This window comes from Leucopleurus acutus, assembly GCF_964270905.1.
Source record: "Leucopleurus acutus genome assembly, chromosome: 19".
In the NCBI taxonomy this organism is placed as follows: domain Eukaryota; kingdom Metazoa; phylum Chordata; class Mammalia; order Artiodactyla; family Delphinidae; genus Leucopleurus; species Leucopleurus acutus.
In genome coordinates, this window is record NC_139161.1 from 49,399,984 (window position 1) to 49,419,404 (window position 19,421).

The 19,421-nt window shown below is 44.4% G+C and overlaps 1 protein-coding gene across 2 annotated transcripts in view; it reads right to left on the reverse strand.

Annotated features, from left to right (window-relative positions):
- Window positions 1-19,421, reverse strand: part of ANKFY1 (ankyrin repeat and FYVE domain containing 1) — a 77,283-nt gene that overhangs the window by 14,361 nt on the left and 43,501 nt on the right. For both annotated transcript variants that reach the window (XM_082861515.1, XM_082861514.1), the window contains 12 exons: window positions 17,790-17,994; window positions 16,458-16,526; window positions 16,035-16,234; window positions 10,790-10,887; window positions 7,448-7,679; window positions 6,394-6,492; window positions 6,000-6,153; window positions 5,084-5,252; window positions 4,153-4,271; window positions 3,191-3,347; window positions 1,858-2,058; window positions 142-318 (listed from right to left, as the gene is read on the reverse strand). In XM_082861515.1, the coding sequence (XP_082717641.1) occupies window positions 142-318; window positions 1,858-2,058; window positions 3,191-3,347; window positions 4,153-4,271; window positions 5,084-5,252; window positions 6,000-6,153; window positions 6,394-6,492; window positions 7,448-7,679; window positions 10,790-10,887; window positions 16,035-16,234; window positions 16,458-16,526; window positions 17,790-17,994 (1,880 nt within the window). The remainder of the gene's footprint in view (window positions 1-141; window positions 319-1,857; window positions 2,059-3,190; window positions 3,348-4,152; window positions 4,272-5,083; window positions 5,253-5,999; window positions 6,154-6,393; window positions 6,493-7,447; window positions 7,680-10,789; window positions 10,888-16,034; window positions 16,235-16,457; window positions 16,527-17,789; window positions 17,995-19,421) is intronic.

Sequence of the window (19,421 nt, forward strand, 5' to 3'; positions counted from 1 at the left end):
TCCTCAGTGTACCGGCTACCTCCCCAAGTTCCTGCTGGCCTTTCACAATACCTGGCCAAACACCTGTGATGAGAGTCCGCACACACTCTACAACATGCTTTGTCCACACGTTTCATGCGATAATGTTTCAGCGACACTTACCAAATTGCGGACAATAATCTCTGAGCCTGCTTGGACAGCAAGGTGCAAAGGGGTCAACTTGGAAGCATCCTGGACTCTGGAATTCACGTTAGCCTGGACGCTGATCAGGAAGAGCACACTTTCGATATCAGAGTTCTGAACTGCCACGTGAAGAAAATTCCGGCCCTTGTTATCCACCTAAGGCAACAAGTGGGAACCAAAATATTAGTGGGCTCCCCCGCAAGAGGGTCTCCTGAGCACCCGCGAGCTGCACTGACCACTGGAAGGGCCACGGTGTAGTCTTCCCTCAGCTCCAGAAGCTCCCTCCCAAGAACCAACACTCAATGTCGCGCTACACCCCACGCCCCACACCCCACCATAGACCCACACTGCGTATTTATGCGTGTGACCACATGTGCGTGGTCAGAAAAAGGGAGCTAACCCAAGCTGCCCCGGCATCCTCCTGAAGCAGGAGTGGACTTGGAAGGCCAAGAAAGAGACAACCTGAAGGACAGGGAAAGAAAAGCACCAGAATACTGGGATGCATGGGGAAAGGCAATGGTGGACGTCGGCTTTGGGCGTTTCCTGCTTTGGCTAAAACAAGCACCCACAATTCTAAAAACCACAGCTGCAACGCCAGCCTGACCCTTGAGCAGCCAAACAAACCTTCAGAAATTTCCAGAAAGTCTCTTCTTTCACTGAGCTACAGGATAATAATACATGTTGGGGGAGGTCGCCAACGGTATGTCATAGACTTTGCACCACTGATGTAAAGCAGACAGAAGCCCATTCACATCAAACCACACAGGACACTGCAGCTACCAGAGCTGCCATATCAGCGTGAGGGCTCAGGAGGAAGTGAGGGAGACACACATGCTACACACACACCACATTCCGTCTCTCTCACACACACACACACACAGAGCAACATATCTGCAAAGGACTTCGATCAACAGCACTGGTTTCATGCTAGATGGGGAGGAAATGTGAAATGACTATCTCCAGGCATGAATATTTTACCCCATGTGAGCAAGAGTGAGGTCAACACCTACTCGATCAGTCACACTGAGGCAAATGCTGAAGAAAAGGGATGTACGGAAGCCTGAAATACAAAGCAAAAGTCTCCACCCGTGTTAGTACTTTTGTTCAGGTCGCAAGTTTCCAATTTACCTTCATAAATGGCTACTCATAAATCTTGGTGTAAATAGACAAATAAAGTGCTGGATGGAGATTCAAGTGTCTGAGAACTGACTTCACAAACCCATCCCAGCTCCCGCCTTAAATCAGTTGCCTCTGTCCTTTCCCGCCCAGTCTGATGTTGCAGGTCAACAGCTCACCATCCACAACAAGGACAACTGAGCCTGCTAAGCTGAATGCTGACAGCTCCTCTAAAACCCAACATGACACCAAAAGCTCAAGTTCAATTTAACCCTTTTAAGACATTCATTACTAGGGCAAGTAAACCGCCCAGCAAAAGCAAAGAATGCCCTCAGTTGTACAAGCACAGAATTCCTGTCCCTGGGCCCAGCCTCCGCCAGCTCCCTTCCACACATGGCACCAGCAGGTGGCTGGCATGCAGGGCAGAGCAGGCACATTCCATCCAGCACTGACAGGACATCTGAATGGCCAAAATTTAAGGGGAGTACAAATGTCTTTAATGAGAAGAGCCCTGTTTAGTTGGTGACACATGTTTAATGCTTGGGGCGCCATGGAGAATGTTGGGTGCCGGTCACTCACCTGCTCAGCAGCCCCGGACTCTCGTTTCAGGATGGCCTCGGCCGCCTTATTGTTCTTGTAGGTCATGGCACAGGCAAAGGGGGTCAGGCCCTGCCTGTCTCGGACATTCAGGTGGATGTCAGGGTGGGAAATCAGCAGCTGAATGATGACGCCGTGTTGGTTGCTGATGGCCACATGGACAGGCGTTCTTCCTTCTGCATCCTGTGGGGACAAGGCACAGATTTCAATGTCCAAGCAAAGATAAAACCCAGGAAAAATACAAAGGGGAATAACCTGCAAACAGAATTCAGTTCTGAGAATCAATACTGCCACTCTGTATTTGAAATCAGCTTTTCAAGAGGCCAAACACAGAGAAGACTGACAGCCACTCCCCGTTACCTCCACGCTCCAGTGACCAGGGGCACAAACACATTTGGTTTAGAAAAGCTGTGATATGGGCTTTCCTCGTGGTGAAGTGGTTGGGAATCCGCCTGCCAATGCAGGACACACAGGTTCGAGCCCTGGTCCGGGAAGATCCCACATGCCGCAGAGCAACTAAGCCCGCGTGCTACAACTACTGAGCCTGCGCTCTAGAGCCCGCGGGCCACAACTACTGAAGCCCACGCACCTAGAGCCCGTGCTCCGCAACAAGAGAAGCCACCATGAGAAGCCCGCGCACTGCAACGAAGAGTAGCCCCCGCTCGCCGCAACTATTTTATAAATAAAATAAATAAATTTATTAAAAAAAAAAAGCTGCAGTCACCCTCACCTCTAAGTCAAACCACTACTTATCTGGCTGCAGGGCCAGATAAATCTTTTCTGTTTTTGGCCGCACGGTGCGGCACATGGGATCTTAGTTCCCCAACCAGGGATCGAACCCGTCCCCTGTATTAGAAGAACCTTAACCACTGGACTGCCAGGGAAGTCCGCTACACAAATCTTTACAGGCTAGAACGTTGAAAAGCATCAAGGAACGTAACTCAGGGATGCCCTATTGAGCTACTGGAACATTTTCCTAAACACAGTACTCAGCTTGGGATAGGAACAAATTCTCAATGGAAATCTGTAACTAATGTGGACAGGAGGCAAAGAAAAGTTGATTGAACGAACCTTCCTCACTTTGTAGAAAGGACAAAGGCAAAGAGACGAAAAGTCTTAACCTGAAATCATTAAAACTACTAGACAGGCTACATGACCCAAGAGACAGTCACTTCGTGTGTCCGTCCCTTAGGCCCATTCATGGAAAAGCAGAGGCCCGAGACCAGAGACTCTGCAAGGTCCCTGGCCATAAGAGGTGATTTCCCTGATTCTGGGGTTACCATCCATCTTCCTGGAAAAGAGATACTCTCCTTACCTGTGCATTTACATTGGCACCAAACTCCAGAAGACACTGTATCGTCTCTTCCAGCCCCCAGGAGGCTGCCAAATGCAAGGGGGTCTGCCCATCTCTGGCCTCTTCCTCTCCTTCTCCATTAGCACCAGGTTGTCTGGGACTATTCACATCGCAGCCACTGAAAGGAAGGGGAAGTAAAAGGAACGCATGCTTCCACCGAGCCTGAAGGCATGCTAACAGGTGTAAAGCAGCAGCCTCATCCAACCCAACAGAAAGGCTGCCACCACCAGGGACTGCAGTCCTTGCTTCTTGGCCTCAAATACGGGTGTGTGTGTCCTGCTCCCACAGATTTTTTTCTTTTATTTTTGGCCACGCCACTTGTCTTGCAGGATCTTAGTTCCCCGACGAGGGATGGAACCCGGGCCCCTGCACTGGAAGCACAGAGTGCTAACCACTGGACTGCTAGGGAATTCCCTTGCTTCCATAGATTCTTTGGCAATTGCCCCGGGGGCAACCTGGGTATCAGAACGCTTAAAAACTCCCCCAGGGGACCTGCATGCATTTAAAGTTTGAGAATTACCGCTCTAAAGCTTTCCTGAATAACCTCAGCTCCCACACCTCCTGCACTCTGAGGCCGTGGAGGCTGGCATGACTCAGGCACCTTGGTGGAGTCCTGCAGAGGCCATTCGGTCTCCTCCACCCCAGCCTCCCGGTCTCACTGTGTGAACTGGTCTGATGTGACTACAGGGACCTATATGGCTCCCAAAGCAGGAAGCTGGCTTAGCTTTTAGATTCTTTGATCTGGGCACATAAGCCCCTCTCCCTGGCTGACTTGATCTGACAGAACAATGACCCTCTCTAGCCTTCATTACAAAGGTCAAGCTAGCTACAGGCAGGTCAAGACTATAGTTGGAGTAAATGAGAAAAGGGCCAGTTTGCAATACGCTGAATAAGATCTGGAGGGATACTCAGGCCTCTCAGACCTGCGAATAAGAAAGCAGGCGGTAGCCTCGTCGTTTCCATCAATGGCTCTGTGCAGCAGGGTCTGAAGGCATCCACTAGGTCCTGGGCCCCAGCACGTGGCGTCACAGCCATGTCTGACCTGCAGGAAAACACAGGTCACTCACAAGCACTGCCAAGCAAAGGTAAACACGTTTATTACCATCTGTGAGCCCTACGCACATCATTAGACCCAGTTTTCAGGCGAGACACAGTAGATAGTTAACTGAGATTTAGTTTAATCTGTACCATTCATTAGTTTTACAAACACTGATTAAAATCTGCTCGGTGCAAGTTTTTGCACTAGGTCCTGCGGGAGGGGTTTGAGAAATAAAAGGAAGATATGTTTGATTAATGCCCTCTAGAGCTGTGTCCTAGAAGGGACAGAAAACACACACAAATGCCCGCATACACACACACGAGCCCCCAGTAACACACACCTGTAAACAGCAGGTGATCTCAAGAACAGTTGGGTAAAACCCCCAGGTTTAAAATGCCTTTATGTCACATTTCAGGCCCTTCAGCAAACTAAATGAGCTTCTGGGGCTACCTCCACTTTTGGAGCCTGTCTTCTGAATAAGGGGGACAAACCTGAGATTTGAGAACTTATCACTGTGGTAACAGTGAGGACATCCCACAGCCAGTTAAGCCACCACCGGAGCAGACGCCTGAGGAAATGCCTCAGCTCTCTTGCTTCTTGGTAGTTTTCTTGATAAAGACACCCTACGAAAAGGTGTTGGCCAAGGCTACGTTGAACCGCAAGCTTCTTTAACATGACCTTTGACTGCTTGTCCTTGACCCAATCTGTTACTTGGTAGATCTCATGCTCCTTATGATTGCTACGGAGGCCCCAAATCCATCTCTGACACAAAATATCCCCATGTGTAAACGGAGCTGAAGTTGAGCTTGTCTCACCAGGGTGGATGCGATGTCCTCCAGATTATCTGCCAGCGCAAGCCACAGTGGGGGGTTCCCCTTCTCATCTGGCACAGACATGTCAGCTCCTCGGGTGCATATGGCATCCACGACAAGGGGAAGCTGATTTCTGATGGCCAGCTGAAGAGCTGTCTCCCCATCCTGAGTCCTGCTGGGACATGGACACCAAAACCAATGTTTGTATCTGGGGCCAAATGGTAAAGCGTGCCCTTCTGGGCATCCTAGAGGCCAGAGTCCACTGTATCCCTTAAACACACTTCACCCACATTCATTAATATTCTTTCAGAGAAAGTTAACCTGTCAATAGCATCTGTCCCTCCTGTCTTTTTAAAAAATACAGCCAGGCTATCCTATTGCACAGAGAAGATAACTGCCAAACATGCCAGCATGCTGAAATCTTACAAGCATACAGCTGCTTTCCACAGCATCTGAACAGAATGTCACCCCAACCACCCACTAGACAAAACACTTGCACCCACGCAGTCATTCTGGGTCAGGTGACATTGGCGATAAAGATAAATTCCTTTGAAAAAGCAAAAATAATAAAAATTTAACTGTGTATTTTCGCCCCTCAAGCCTTTTGATAGCTCATCTGTTGGAATGTTCTTCATTATAACTGAAAATTCCTACTTAAACAATTGATTTTGGACTGTCCTTTTTAATGAGATTTGTGCAATATTGTGCCCTGGTCTCGAAAGGTTCAAATAAGAGCAAAGCACACAATTCTCCTTCTGAGTCTATGATTACATTTAATTACAACACTGCATTGGTACTTTTTCAGAGTCACTGTTTCTCTCCCTTTAACAGGGAACAAAACTCTTTTCTACAAGCAAGGCTGTGAACCGTCTCAACTAAACGTGGCCTGGTGCTGTGGCGGAGTGCTGTTCCAGCCCACCTGACGTTTATGTCCGCCTGGTGCTCCAGGAGAAAGAGCGCGCTCTTGCTGTCCTGCCGCTGCATGGCCATGTGCAGCAAGGTCTGCCCGTCGGACATGGTGTCGTTGATGCAAGCCCCAGAGCCCAGCAGCTGGGCTGCGATCGTGTGCATGCCTGGGAGAGAGACAAGCCCCGATTAACGTGGGCTCAGCTTCCCCCACTTCATCAACCTCTTACTACAACAAACACCCTCTCAACTTTGCAAAGCCAGCAGCTCTCCACTGGATATTACGGGCTGAACCCAAACAGAAAGGCTGTCCTACAACAAATGATTAGCTCCGACCCTTCCACCTCCCTTCCCCTAGCGCCCACTGTCTGGCGTATGTCTGTCTGCAGGCCCTGGCACCACCTTACCAGTCCATAATGCCAGGCCCAGCACAGTTTGGTCTCGGGAATCCTTGAGGCTGAAGTCTGGAATAATTTGCAGGTTGTTGGTGGCATGAAGAGCATTAGCTAAATTTTTTAAAAGAAAAAGAACACTTGATTTCACCATCCCATGGATCCCATCTAAAGTATTCAAGAGACTACCAGCTCAATTTCAAACTGACTGACTGATCATTTCTATACAGAGAACTGATAAATCTTGTTGTGGGAAGTGGAAGCCAAGACATTTGATATTTTGGAGCAAGGTTTATGAGGAAAAATGAATGGTTTTAAAGGTTAAAATACTGAATCTTCACAAAAGGAAAACAGCGCCCACTATGGAAACACACATTAATTACTTGATTACTGAAAAGAGGATCAAAACAATGCCCTGGTGACATTTCCCTAACACATAAGTCCTACCATCGTATACCTCCTGTGTGGGCTAAGAAAAAGGCACGGCCTATCTAACACCCCACTTCCTTCCATGAGCTCAGTGCTAAAAGATGCCGGCCTTAACAAGGATGCAGGAAAGAGTAAAACAAATTTCAAGGCAGGGAAGAGAAAAATTGGAAGATGACTTTCTGAGGGAAACGGGCCTCCCTCGTGGCAGGGGCTTCCCTCGGCCCCTCTTTCTGGCTCCTCTCTCATGGTTCACCTGCCAGGGAGGCTCAGAGGTGGGCGAGAGAGCTGACCGGCTCGTGGAAGACCAGCGGCGGCAGAGTTTCCAGAGACAGTGCTCACGCCAAGGCAGAACTCTGCTTGACCCGCACTGAAGTGGCCTGGGGCCACACCCCGAAACACCAGAGGAGCAGCCAGAGACTCTAAACCTTAACCCCGCGGGTGAAGTGAGCAGGCCCCATCCTGAAAACGTACACAGAGAAAAACAGTAGCCGGAGCCAGAATATATGCTTATCTGGTTTGACCACAAAGGATTTTTGGGGTAAGAAAACTCACCAATAGAAGAAACATCAACTCTGTCATTAACTACTCAAAACCACTGTGCAAAGGTCACGGTGATGGGTAGTAATCCCTAACTACCTACCTTTTTGCTCCAGGATGACAGACACCACATCTGGATGATTATAGGCAATCGCCATGTGCAGTGGTGTCTGCAGGTAGACGCTGCTGTCCGCTGAGCTGGGCAAGGATGCAGGCTGCTTTGGTGAAGGCAGGGCCTCCTCTGTCTGTAGGTTTGGGTTGGCTCCCTGCTGCAGAAGCTCTGCAGTGAGGTTGGCCAGGCCATGCCGACAGGCCGTATGCAACGGGGTTTCTCCCTGAACAGAAATGAATAGTCCCAGTCAGAGCACTTCAGCCTAGGAGGCCCCTTCACAAAGGGACAAAGACAGACTACGTGCTGCAACTCAGGTCCCCAGTGCCAGGCACATCCCCTGGCTCATCCTGTCACCAGCTCCATGAGGTCTGTCCCACTCCTCAGGTCTCCTCTCCTTCCCTTTCTCCTGTGCCATCATCCTTAGTTCCTCCAATGTCCTCCCAAGCACCCTCTGAACACCCTGGGTCCTCATCTTCTGCATTTCCACCCTTCACTTAGTTTTTAGAATTATGTTGCTAATTATAAAAATAATACATTATTATTATTATTAAACAGATGACCTCCGAGCGTCACTAAAATAAACACTGTAGAAATCAGAAAAGCCTCACATCCACAGCCCCACAGATAAGCGGTGCTGTCAGTCAACTGTCACAGCTTTTTTAACCCCCTCCAGCACACTGATGCCCTGATTCTTTCACCAGCTTGTACCAACCTCATCTTGAATTCTGATCAAGAAACACCTCTTTCCCCCACTTTTTAAAATTAAAAAAATTTTAATTGGTATTAGAGGTACCTGATTCAATATTCAAAAGGTGCAAGAGTATACACTGAAAAGAAGTTTCCCCTCATGCCTTCCCCCCCACCTACCCAATTATCCTCCCCTGAAGGAACCATTATTACCAGTTTCATGTTTCTCTCCAGTGACGGAATATTCACACAGACATATACACGTGTATATATGTGTGAATACATATACGTGTACACCTGTACACACACAGACACACACATACACACACACAGACACACACACTAGATCTTTTCACCCAAACAAACTGAACACACTGCTCTGCACCGGCTCCTACCGAAGCTACACATCCTCACTGTTTAGAGTCCAAGAACTTCACCTACAAGGCCTGCTGTGAAAAACAGCAAGGTCTCACCTTGTTTTCCCTAAAAAAAATTCTCCTTTCCCAGAGGGAACCACTTTGAATGCTTTGAGCGGGTTTTGTAATTTCCTCATTTCTAGCTAACGTGTTTTTATTGCCGCCTCTTGACCTTCCCCGGTGTGGGATCCCCTGTGGGTCCTGCCACTGTGATCTCACCGGGTGATAAGGATTTGGCTCTTTCACTTCTTTCCCCCGGTGGACCCCTTCCCACCCCACCCTCTCCCTACAGCCTCTTCCTCGGGCTGTCTTCTGCTCCAGCCCATCCCCCCACACAGCCTCCCTGGGTACGCTTATCTACGCCCATGACTTCCACCAGGGAATACAAGCAGGGGACTCTCAAACCAGGCTCTCCAGCCTTGTCTGTATATCTAATTTTCCCACTGCCTGCAGGATATCCCTGCCTGAATGTTTAAAAAGGAGTTCAACAATCACAAAATGGAATTCACTCTCCCCACAACAGTTCTTCCCCCTGGCCAGTCCCCTGCTTCTCTTCTTGGATCCAACACAACCGTCTTAACACCTCTCCAGCCCTTGCTTCTGAGAGCCACAGAGGTAGGTCCCATGGACTATCATTCTGCAATTCCTCTGAAACCCATCCCATTGGGTCCAAATCTAGTATCAGAGGTCAGGACAAGCCATTGCTTGTCTAGATGATTCCCATCTGGCTCCAGCCTGGATCTCAATGGTACATCCACCCCACCAGCTATCCCAGGAAGCTTTCTCAAGCCGAAAATGATCATACCGCTTGCCTACTTTTGTGGATTTTCTCTTCCCACAGGATAAAGTCCAAAGACCTTAAACCAGCATTCCAGACCTGTCTCCAGTGTCATTCTCACTTGCTTTCAAGTCGAGTCTCCTCTGTGCCTCTACATCTTAAGGTTTCACCCAGTTTTGCTCTGAAGGGTATCAGAGAAGGAACAGTTGGTAGACAACGTGGGCTCAAGGGAGAATTTTTTTTTAAGTTGAGAGACAGTAGAGCATGTCTGTATGCTATTAGAAATGAACAGTGGGCAACACTGATGATACAGGAGAGAGACAGACAGAGGCAGACACACATAATGGCAGGAGCAAAGCCAAGAAACCAGCCGCTGGTGCATACAGGGCCATGCCATCATTCTAGCTGGAGAGCAGGCCGGGTGCAGGTTTAGGTGCAGACAGATTAGTAGATTTAATGGTGGGAAAAAATGGCGCTGCCCTCCCCTCTGTGCTTCCACGACACATTGATCTGTCTCATACACCAAGCTTACTGTTTACTGCTCTGCCCAGCGCTGTTGAGAGAAAATGCAACTGTATGTTGTAGTGCCTGAGTCTTACTGGCTCCATTATTTACGAGTCACTTAACCTCTCAGAACCTCAAGGTTCTTTACCCTGAAATGAGGGATTTACAGATGTTGATAATGTCTCTTCAACACATGCTGCTTCTAGATCCACTGTGAGAACTGAAAGGGATAATAACCTTAAAGCTCCTAGCACAAAGTAGCTGTAGAATAAATGTGATCTTAAAGATAAACACATCCTCCCTGTCTGAAAATTATAAAGTAAAAATAACTATTATTTAGTTTCTAATGTCCCAGATGTTATGCTAATAAGCACTTAAATTTATCATTTATTTTTATCTTAACCACACCTTATGAAATCAATATTAACCCCACTTTACCGATGAGAACTGAAGCTCAGAAACGTTAAGCAACTTGCCTAAGACCACATACAGCAGGATGGGAAATGGGAAACCTAGTAAATCCAGGAATGTGCAACCCGAAAGGCCCCCCTTTAACACTGCACCATGTGCCTTAGCTTGAGATACAGACTAAATAAACATTCACATAGGAAAACTTTAGCAAATGTAAAATGTTACAAAAAATTAAGATGCTAATATGGTAGGTTGTTGTGTCCATGTTTGCTAATCTCTAGTAGACCATGAAGTCCACAGTGTATTGTTTAGGACCTGACATACCACAAATGCTTAAGAAGTGGCTGCTGAATGAATCGATCAACCAATATTTGAGGATAAAAGCATCGATTAGACTCTGATTTTTTAACAGTGTCCATGTATTTTTTTTTTTGACAAAAATTGAAGAGAATCTATTCTGTTTTTTCCTACCCATCCACCACTGCCATTTCTTCCACAGACCAAAGCCGCTTCACCTGGCTGCCCTGTCACACTTACCCACTTGTTTCTGTGGTTGACGTGGGCACCATTGGTTGCCAGGAAAAGAGCTGCTGCCTCATTTCCTGCTTCAGCTGCCCGCTGTAGTAAGCAATTTCCTAGGAGAAATGCGCATATTCATTCTTCCATTTGCATAAAAATGAGGTCAAGTTCCACACTGCACCACACCCTGCCCTTCCCTACCACCTTTCACAACTTACAAGCCCACACCAGACGTAGGTAAATTTAAGTCTACACAGGCACCTGTGTGTGGACACAGAGACTCAAATGAGCCTGTGTGGGGAGAAAACACTTGGTCTGGAAGTCAAAAGACATTCATTCCTCCCTGGATTTCCCACTAGCCACCACCTAGGACCAGGGGGAAGCTATGTCTCCTTACCAGGGTTGGTTAGAACATAATTTCTCAACAGCAGTGCTACTGACATTTTGGGCCAGATAATTCTTTGCTGTGAGGAGTCTGACCTGTACACAGTGCGATATTTAGCAGTATCCCTGGCTTCTGCCCAACAGATGCCAGTAACACTCTCAACCTTATTTTTTTTTTATTAATTTATTTATTTTTGGCTGCGTTGGGTCTTCGTCGCTGCGCGCGGGCTTTCTCTAGTTGTGGTGAGCGGGGTCTACTCTTCGTTGCGGTGCACGGGCTTCTCATTGTGGTGGCTTCTCTTGTTGCGGAGCATGGGCTCTAGGCACGTGGGATTCAGTAGTTGCAGCACTTGGGCTCAGTAGTTGTGGCGCACGGGCTTAGTTGCTCTACAGCATGTGGGATCTTCCCAGACCAGGGCTCGAACCCGTGTCCCCTGCATTGGCAAGTGGATTCTTAACCACTGCACCACGACCTTCAACCTTATTGTGACAATCAAGACTGTCTACAGATGTTACCAAACGTCCCTTGGGGGGTGAGGCTTGGGAAGTCATCTCTAAGAACCTCTGGGGTAGATGACCATTTTGGAGACACTGTGAGCTGAAGTTCTACCAGAAAATGCACCTTAAATACTTTAGTTTTACTCCTATGGCCTTAAATATGTTTGTTCTTGGCTTAGAAATGTTTTACTTCACACTATCACTCTTCTAAATAAAAATCTTAGAAAGAAAAAAACAATAGGAAAAACTCTCTTTGACATAAACCACAGCAAGATCTTTTTTGACCCACATCCTAATGAAAATAAAAACAAAAATAAACAAATGGGACCTAATTAAACTTAAAAGCTTTTGCATAGCAAAGGAAACCACAAACCAGATGAAAATACAACCCTCAGAATGGGAGAAAATATTTGCAAAGGAAGCAACAGACAAAGGATTAATCTCCGAAACATACAAACAGCTCATGGAGCTCAATATCAAAAAAACAAACAACCCAATTAAAATGAGCGGAAGACCTAAATAGACATTTCACCAAAGAAGACATACAGATGGCCAAGAGGCACATGAAAAGATGCTCAACATCACTAATTATTAGAGAAATGCAAATCAAAACTACAATGAGGTATCACCTCACACCTAACAGAATGGCCATCATCAAAAAATCTACAAACAAACAAACAAAAAATCTACAAACAATAAATGCTGGAGAGGGTGTGGAGAAAAGGGAACCCTCTTGCAGTGTTTGTGGGAATGTAAACTGACAGCCACTGTGGAGAACAGTATGGAGGTTCCTTAAAAAACTAAAAATAGAACTACCATATAACCCAGCAATCCCACTACTGGGCATATACCCTGAGAAAAACCATAGTTCAAAAGGACACATGTATCCCAATGTTCACTGCAGCACTATTTACAATAGCCAGGACATGGAAACAACCTAAATGTCCAACAACAGATGAATGGATAAAGAAGATGTGGTACATATATACAATGGAATATTACTTGGCCATAAAAAGGAATGAAATTGGGTCTTTTATAGAGATGTGGATGGACCTAGAGTCTGTCATACAGAGTGAAGTAAGCCAGAAAGAGAAAAACAAACATCGTATATTAACACATATATGTGGAATCTAGCAAAATGGTACAGATGAACCTATCTGCAGGGCAGGAATAGAGACGCAGACGTAGAGAACAGACATGTGGACACAAAGTGGGAAGGGGAGGGTGGGACGAATTGGGAGATTAGGATTGACATATATACACTACGATGCATAAAACAGATAGTTAGCAGGAACATGCTATAAAGCACAGGAAGCTCCGCCTGGTGCTCTCTGACGACCTAGATGGGTGGGATGGGGGTGGGGGTGGGAGGGAGGTCCAAGAGGGAGGGGACATAGGTATACATAGAGCTGATTCACTTCCTTGTACAGCAGAAACTAAAACAACATTGTAAAGCAATTATACTCAATAAAAAAAAAGTTTTTTTTCTTCTTTTCCTCTTGAAATGGTTTTAGTCCCAGAACAGTGTTTTCTCTATTAAAATCCATTTCCTTTTTGGATAAACACAAGTCTCACGTTCTACAGCTATGCTATTTGAAAACTCAAAATAAATTAAATACCAGGACTAAAACCAAGGAAAAGCAACGGGACAAAGGACTGCTTTGTTTCCATGCCATTTTTATCTTTTCCCTCAGAGAAAGTGATTCCACGCCTAGTTGAGAGTCTTTCTAATTGAGAGACTCCTAATAAGAGTCCCACTTTCACTTCTGTAGTCATGCCAGTGTACACAATAACTAAATCATATACCTCCCTACAGAACAAAGATAACCTGCAACTGCTAAAACATTACTGATATGTCTATGAAAACTCAAAGTATATAATGTAAAACTGACAGAACTAGCAAGAAAAATGGACAAATCCATAATCACAGTGACCATTTCTAATATACCTCCCAGAAACTGACAGATCAAGGAGTCCAAAAGTTAGTAAGCTAATGAGTAAGATCTGAACAGCACAATGAACAAGCTTGATTTAATGGACGTAAACAGAGAATGCTACATGCATCCTACAATTAAAGAATACAATTCTTTTCAAGTACATGTCAGACTTTCATAAAAACTGTATCTCTAAGAGTCTAACACTCAAGTCCGAAACACCAAAGAACCGATCTCTTATATGTCACACTCTTCTACAATGCAGTTAAATCAGAAATCAGTGGAAGTATGGTCAATAACCAACAAACATTTATAAATTAACAGCTATTTAGTAACTATCTCATTTCCAGAGAATCTTTAGTCTAAAACACAGTTCTGCCTGTACTCCCCATCCTGTAGTACTGCTGCCTTTAGCTTTTATGTCACCCAAAGGGTGATTTCATTTGACCTTTATTTAAAGTTAATTAGTAACTTCTTTTAGGGGAAGGGATATTTAATATCTATCTTTTTTTTTTTTTTTGGCCAGTTCCCCTCATTAGTGGCACTTACCCATGCTTTTATACACTGCTAGCACTCAATACTGAACCACATGGAATCCCGCTCCTTAAAATATCCCCATGTTTTATTTAGTCAGATCAAGGACATATTCACATTAAAACAGTGGTTCTCAATGTATGGTCTTTGGATTCGTAGGGGTTCCTCAGAGTCTTTCAGGGGGTCCAGGAGGTCAAAACTATTTTCATAATAATAATACTTGATGTTATCTGCTTTTTCCCCCTGTGCTGACATTTGCACTGAGGGCACAAAAGCAATGGTGGATCAAACTGGGGAGCCTTAACACAAATCAAGGCAGGGGCCCCAAAATGTACTAGTGGTAATCACTGTACTCCTCACAGCCACGCACTCGGTCAGAAACATAACCAGTTTCACTTACGGTGGCCCTTGATAAAGCAGTAAAAATTACTAACTTTAATAAATCTCAACATTGAGTACATGTCTTTAAAATTCTGTGTGACAAAATAAGAGGTATGCATAAAGTATATAAAGTATGTTACATCTGTTGTGTAACAAATTACACAAGTTGTCTCAAAGGAAAGCACTTGTGTCATTGTTTCACTGCAAGCTGAACTAACAGTTTTTTCATGGAACACCATTTTTACTTGAAAGAATGACTGATTAACAAACTATGGTTATTCAAACCTGAGTATTTGACAGACAATTTCTTAAAAAGTAAGCCTGTCTCTGTAAGAAAAACAACTGGCAATACTTCCACCAAATGACAAAATTTGATCTTCCAAGTGAAATTAGAATTTTGGAAAACTTTTGTCTGCAACTGTAAGTTTAACAGCTTCTCAATACTGAAAGACTTTTCCAATGAGATCAGTGGTGATATTAATAAATGTGATTCTAAAATAAATGAACATTTTGAAGATCTGCATAACTCAGTGAAACAAGATTTTCCAAATGACTAAGGCATGATGTTACAAAATCACACATGAAGAAATCCATTCAAAGCACACACAGACCATGGATTTTATATAAGAGTACAAAAAGTTCACTGATATAGTTTCAGATTCCATATTGCAACTAACCTTAAAAAAATTATCCCTTGATAAATTCTTCTCGCTGTAGTATCAAAGAAATATATCCACAATTATCTGAAAAGGCTCTTAAAATATGCCTCGTTTTCCAACTACATCACTGTGTGAGGGTATTTTCTTTAACCAAAACAACGTATCTCAAAAGACTGAACACAGGGGCTTCCCTGGTGGCGCAGTGGTTGAGAGTCTGCCTGCCGATGCAGGGGACACGGGTTCGTGCCCCGGTCCGGGAAGATCCCACATGCTGCAGAGCGGCTGGGCCCGTGAGCCATGGCCGCTGAGCCTGCACGTCCGGAGCCTGTGCTCCGCAACGGGAGAGGCCACAACAGTGAGAGGCCCACGTACCGCAAAAAAGGAAAAAAAAAAAAAAGACCGAACACAGATGCAGATACTAGAAACCAGTCACTCTTCCAACTAAATTTTTTTCTGAAAGTTATTCTTCATAAAAAATGTTATATGTCAACATAAAATTGTTTGTCGTTATTATTATTAATACATCTTTTAAAAATTTCTCAGTTTTAATTTCTAACATGGTAAATACCAAAGATATCCACTTAAACAAAAGCTCTTTAGGACATAATTTTTAAGAGGGTGAAAAGAGTTCTGGTCCAAAAAGACTGAAATTCACTGCATTAAATAAATAGAAGTGTTTCAGCTTAACGGACTTATCGAGTCTGGATAGATTTTTGGAAGCACAAGATCAGGCTTTTTACTATGGTTAAAATTACGTACAAAATAATTCTCATAACAGCATGCCGTTCGGTTTTTAAATTTTTGGTAAAAACACTGACAATATTTCAAGGGGTCTCCAGACTTGAGCATCAGCTCTTAGGGGCCTGTGTTTACCTGTTATTGCATCAGGTGCATTGGTGTTGCTGCCACGCTGAATGAGTCTGGCTGCAAAGCTATTTTCATCAAATGAAGTCCCATTTACCACAGGGAGGTCTTCAAAGGGATTTACGGACTGGTCGGAAGACACAGTGATGTACTGCACGGCAAGCCACAGAGCTGTGCTGCCCTCATGGTCTTTCAGCTCTAAATCTAATCTGGAATGAGGAAGCAATGTGAATAGCAAGTATAATCGTCTTCTGACACTCTGTACTGTCAACAGCCTCATTCTTTCTCTTTGTACTTTATGAATGACAATTTTTTATTTTACTTTTACTTATTAAAATGGATAATGCTAAAAGACATTTTAAGAGAATCATTTTTCACTCACAATCCCACCCTCACAACTGCTTTTCCATTTCTCCATGTCTCCCTACGTACTGTTTACACTGCAGCAACTGGTTGAACACGTATTCATTCCTGGCCATGATGGACAAGTGTAAGGGAGACCTACAGGATGAAGAAGAGGTGTCAATTCAGGACAGGCCCAGTTCAGGACTACTCACAGCAGGAGGCAACTAGAATCCACAAGAAATTCCCCATTTCTGCCAGAGTTTCTTTTTCTATCCTGACAAACAGTTTTCCAAAACCATGACCAAGTATCAAAGGATGAAAATGGATTTGATTACATGTTACAATTTATTCAAGTAGCCAAAAGAACAAGAATCAATAAAAGGAAGAGATATAAAATACTCTTCAATTAAATACTGACCCTCATTGAATGTATATGTACTCATGTTTTTAAAACAAATAAAACAGTAGTTTCTGCCATAGGTATGCCTACTTTCCCCTACATATCCTCCACAATTCTGAAAAGAAATTTTTTCTTCCCATAATTCTCTGTTATACTCAAACACATTATGAGTGGCATCGATAGGAATTGATTAACCACTCTTCACTGATTTAGCCCTCATGTGCCCTGAGGAAGATGGCCACCACAGAGCACAGGGACTCCCAGGCTGGTATCTATCTCAGAGGTACAGAATGCCAGAATTTATTACACTTGGGGGAAAAAGATTAAGAAATCACAAGAAAAAAAGGAATGCAGTTATTTTGGGAAATAAGGTAATTATGACATTATACTGAGTTCATGGAGATCCACCTTATTTAAGTACCTTACTCATCACACAAATCTATTTTCCTATTCTGACGACCTCACAGTTATTTTTTGACAGGGTTTTTTAAAGGTATAAAATACTGAGCTGCTATGGTAAGAAGTGGGTCCCCCTAGTGTTGGTGATTCAGGTGGCTTAACTCCCTTCAATGCCTCACACACTGCTGTCCCAGAGATAAGCAGCCCGTTCTCAGATTCTAAACCACAAGGAATCCTCAACCAAATATTTCTGGGAAGGGGCAAAAGGAACATGACAACTACTATCAGTATGCTGTGGAAGATGGCAAGCTGTGTGGACAGAGCTGTCTGAAGCAGAGGTACTTACAAAAAGGTGGAAATGGAGTTTTGTGGAGATGACAGAAACTGCTTAAAGATCCAAGGACCTCAGTTACCCAGGATGGCAATGGTTTCCCCAAATGCCTCTGGCCTTAGTCGTCTCTCTCATTTGCAAAACGAATCAATGTTTGTAACTTCCATAAAATTCAGAGAGAATAATGCTGAACTAAAAAACATGAAGTCCCCGCCTGCCAGTTATGTGCCACGATAAAATAACATTGTGGGAACTGTGCTCAGAGCAGGTGATCTGCTCCCCGACTTACCTGCCCTTGCCGTCCTGCATGTTGGGGTTGGCGCCAGCCTGCAAGAGGGCCTCTGCAATCTGTGCCATCTCGGACATCACATCTGCTGAGTGTTTTTTTGAACTGTACGATGCTACAAGGTGCAACGGTGTCTCCTGGACACCCAACGTAGCAGCATTGACAAGGGCCCCATTCTTAATGAGGAAAGTGGCAGCAAAGAGATCTCCTTGAAAAGAAACAACAGAAGAAATGGTCACATATGACAACACTCAGGGCAAGCTTTTCTGACCAATGCTTCCACAAAAAGGTACCAGTCAGTAACTGTAGACAAAGAAGATTTCATCATTGAGATCATGGACTTACATACTCAAATTCAACTTCTGATGACCTCTTGTCATCTGTCCTGACCCCTCGCTTCAATATCACTTCACAATTTTAAGCATATCAGGCTTCTATCCTTCAAAGGTCATTAACTCTCAAAAAGGGTTCCGAGATTCCTCCACAACACAATTTATCTCCCTCTCTCATTCTTGACCACGGTCTATACCTAAGCAATACTTACCTCTAACCGGCTACACTTGCAGTGGCTCTTGCTAAGGCACCTATGAGAAGTTTTCCTTTATATCCTGCAATACCATTTCATCTTCTTCAACTATACTTCTGCTATCTGAATATCGAGAACGGGGCTTAGGATTTCAGGAGTGGCAAAGCTCTCAAGTCTGTTAGCTGTATTCCTGTATTATTCATCTGAATAATATGAGTTTCATCTAATCTTCAGTAGACATGGAATTTCAAAATCAACTGGTTTTCGATATTTCCCATCTGCTCTATTCTTTCTTCCAAGGGACCATCTTGCTGGAGAGTGTGAGCTCTAGCACTGACGTGGCTAGGCCACCACAGCCCCTCATATCCTGATTGGTCCATGTCTGATTTATTTTTGTATCTACCACTGTCTTATACAAAACAGGCACCAGGGAAATGTTTGGGAAGAAAATGGATTGACTGGTTGAAGTTATAAGGTTCCACTTTAACAGAATGGCTCTAATTCCAATCAATTATGATTTGGGGTAACTTAAGAATCCTCTAACCAGACACTTCTGAAATCTTTTCATTCGTCTGTCCCCGATTTTTTTCTTGGGGGGGTAGGGGAAGATACAATCTTTACCAGCATCGTGTGCAAAGGACCAAAGCTTAGATTTCTTTACAAAAAGATGTCGGTAGAGCTCTGAAAGCAGCAGGTAACATGCATATCAGGGATTAGTCTGGGTCAGGCCTTTGCTGTCCATATGTACAAAGACATACTAGGGTTCTCAGTAGGGTTCTAATGTGTAATATGAACAAACCCCGCAGAGATTCAGTCCAGGAGAGAATATGTAAAAACAATACATTAGCAATAGAATAAAATATCCTAGAGAAAGTCACTTACATTCTGGAAGTGGAAAGAAAATTTAGAATTATGAGGACAGAGCCTTAAAATGACAAATCTGATAAACAACGTGCTGGGGGAGAGGTGAAATGTGGTTTCGCTATCTTTAAGCTTGGCATATATTCCAAACTAAGTAGTAAACAGATAGCAAAGCTAAAGTATGTCAATAAAAAACTTATAATACACTATACACACAGAAGATAAACTGGGCAATACTGCGCACAGAA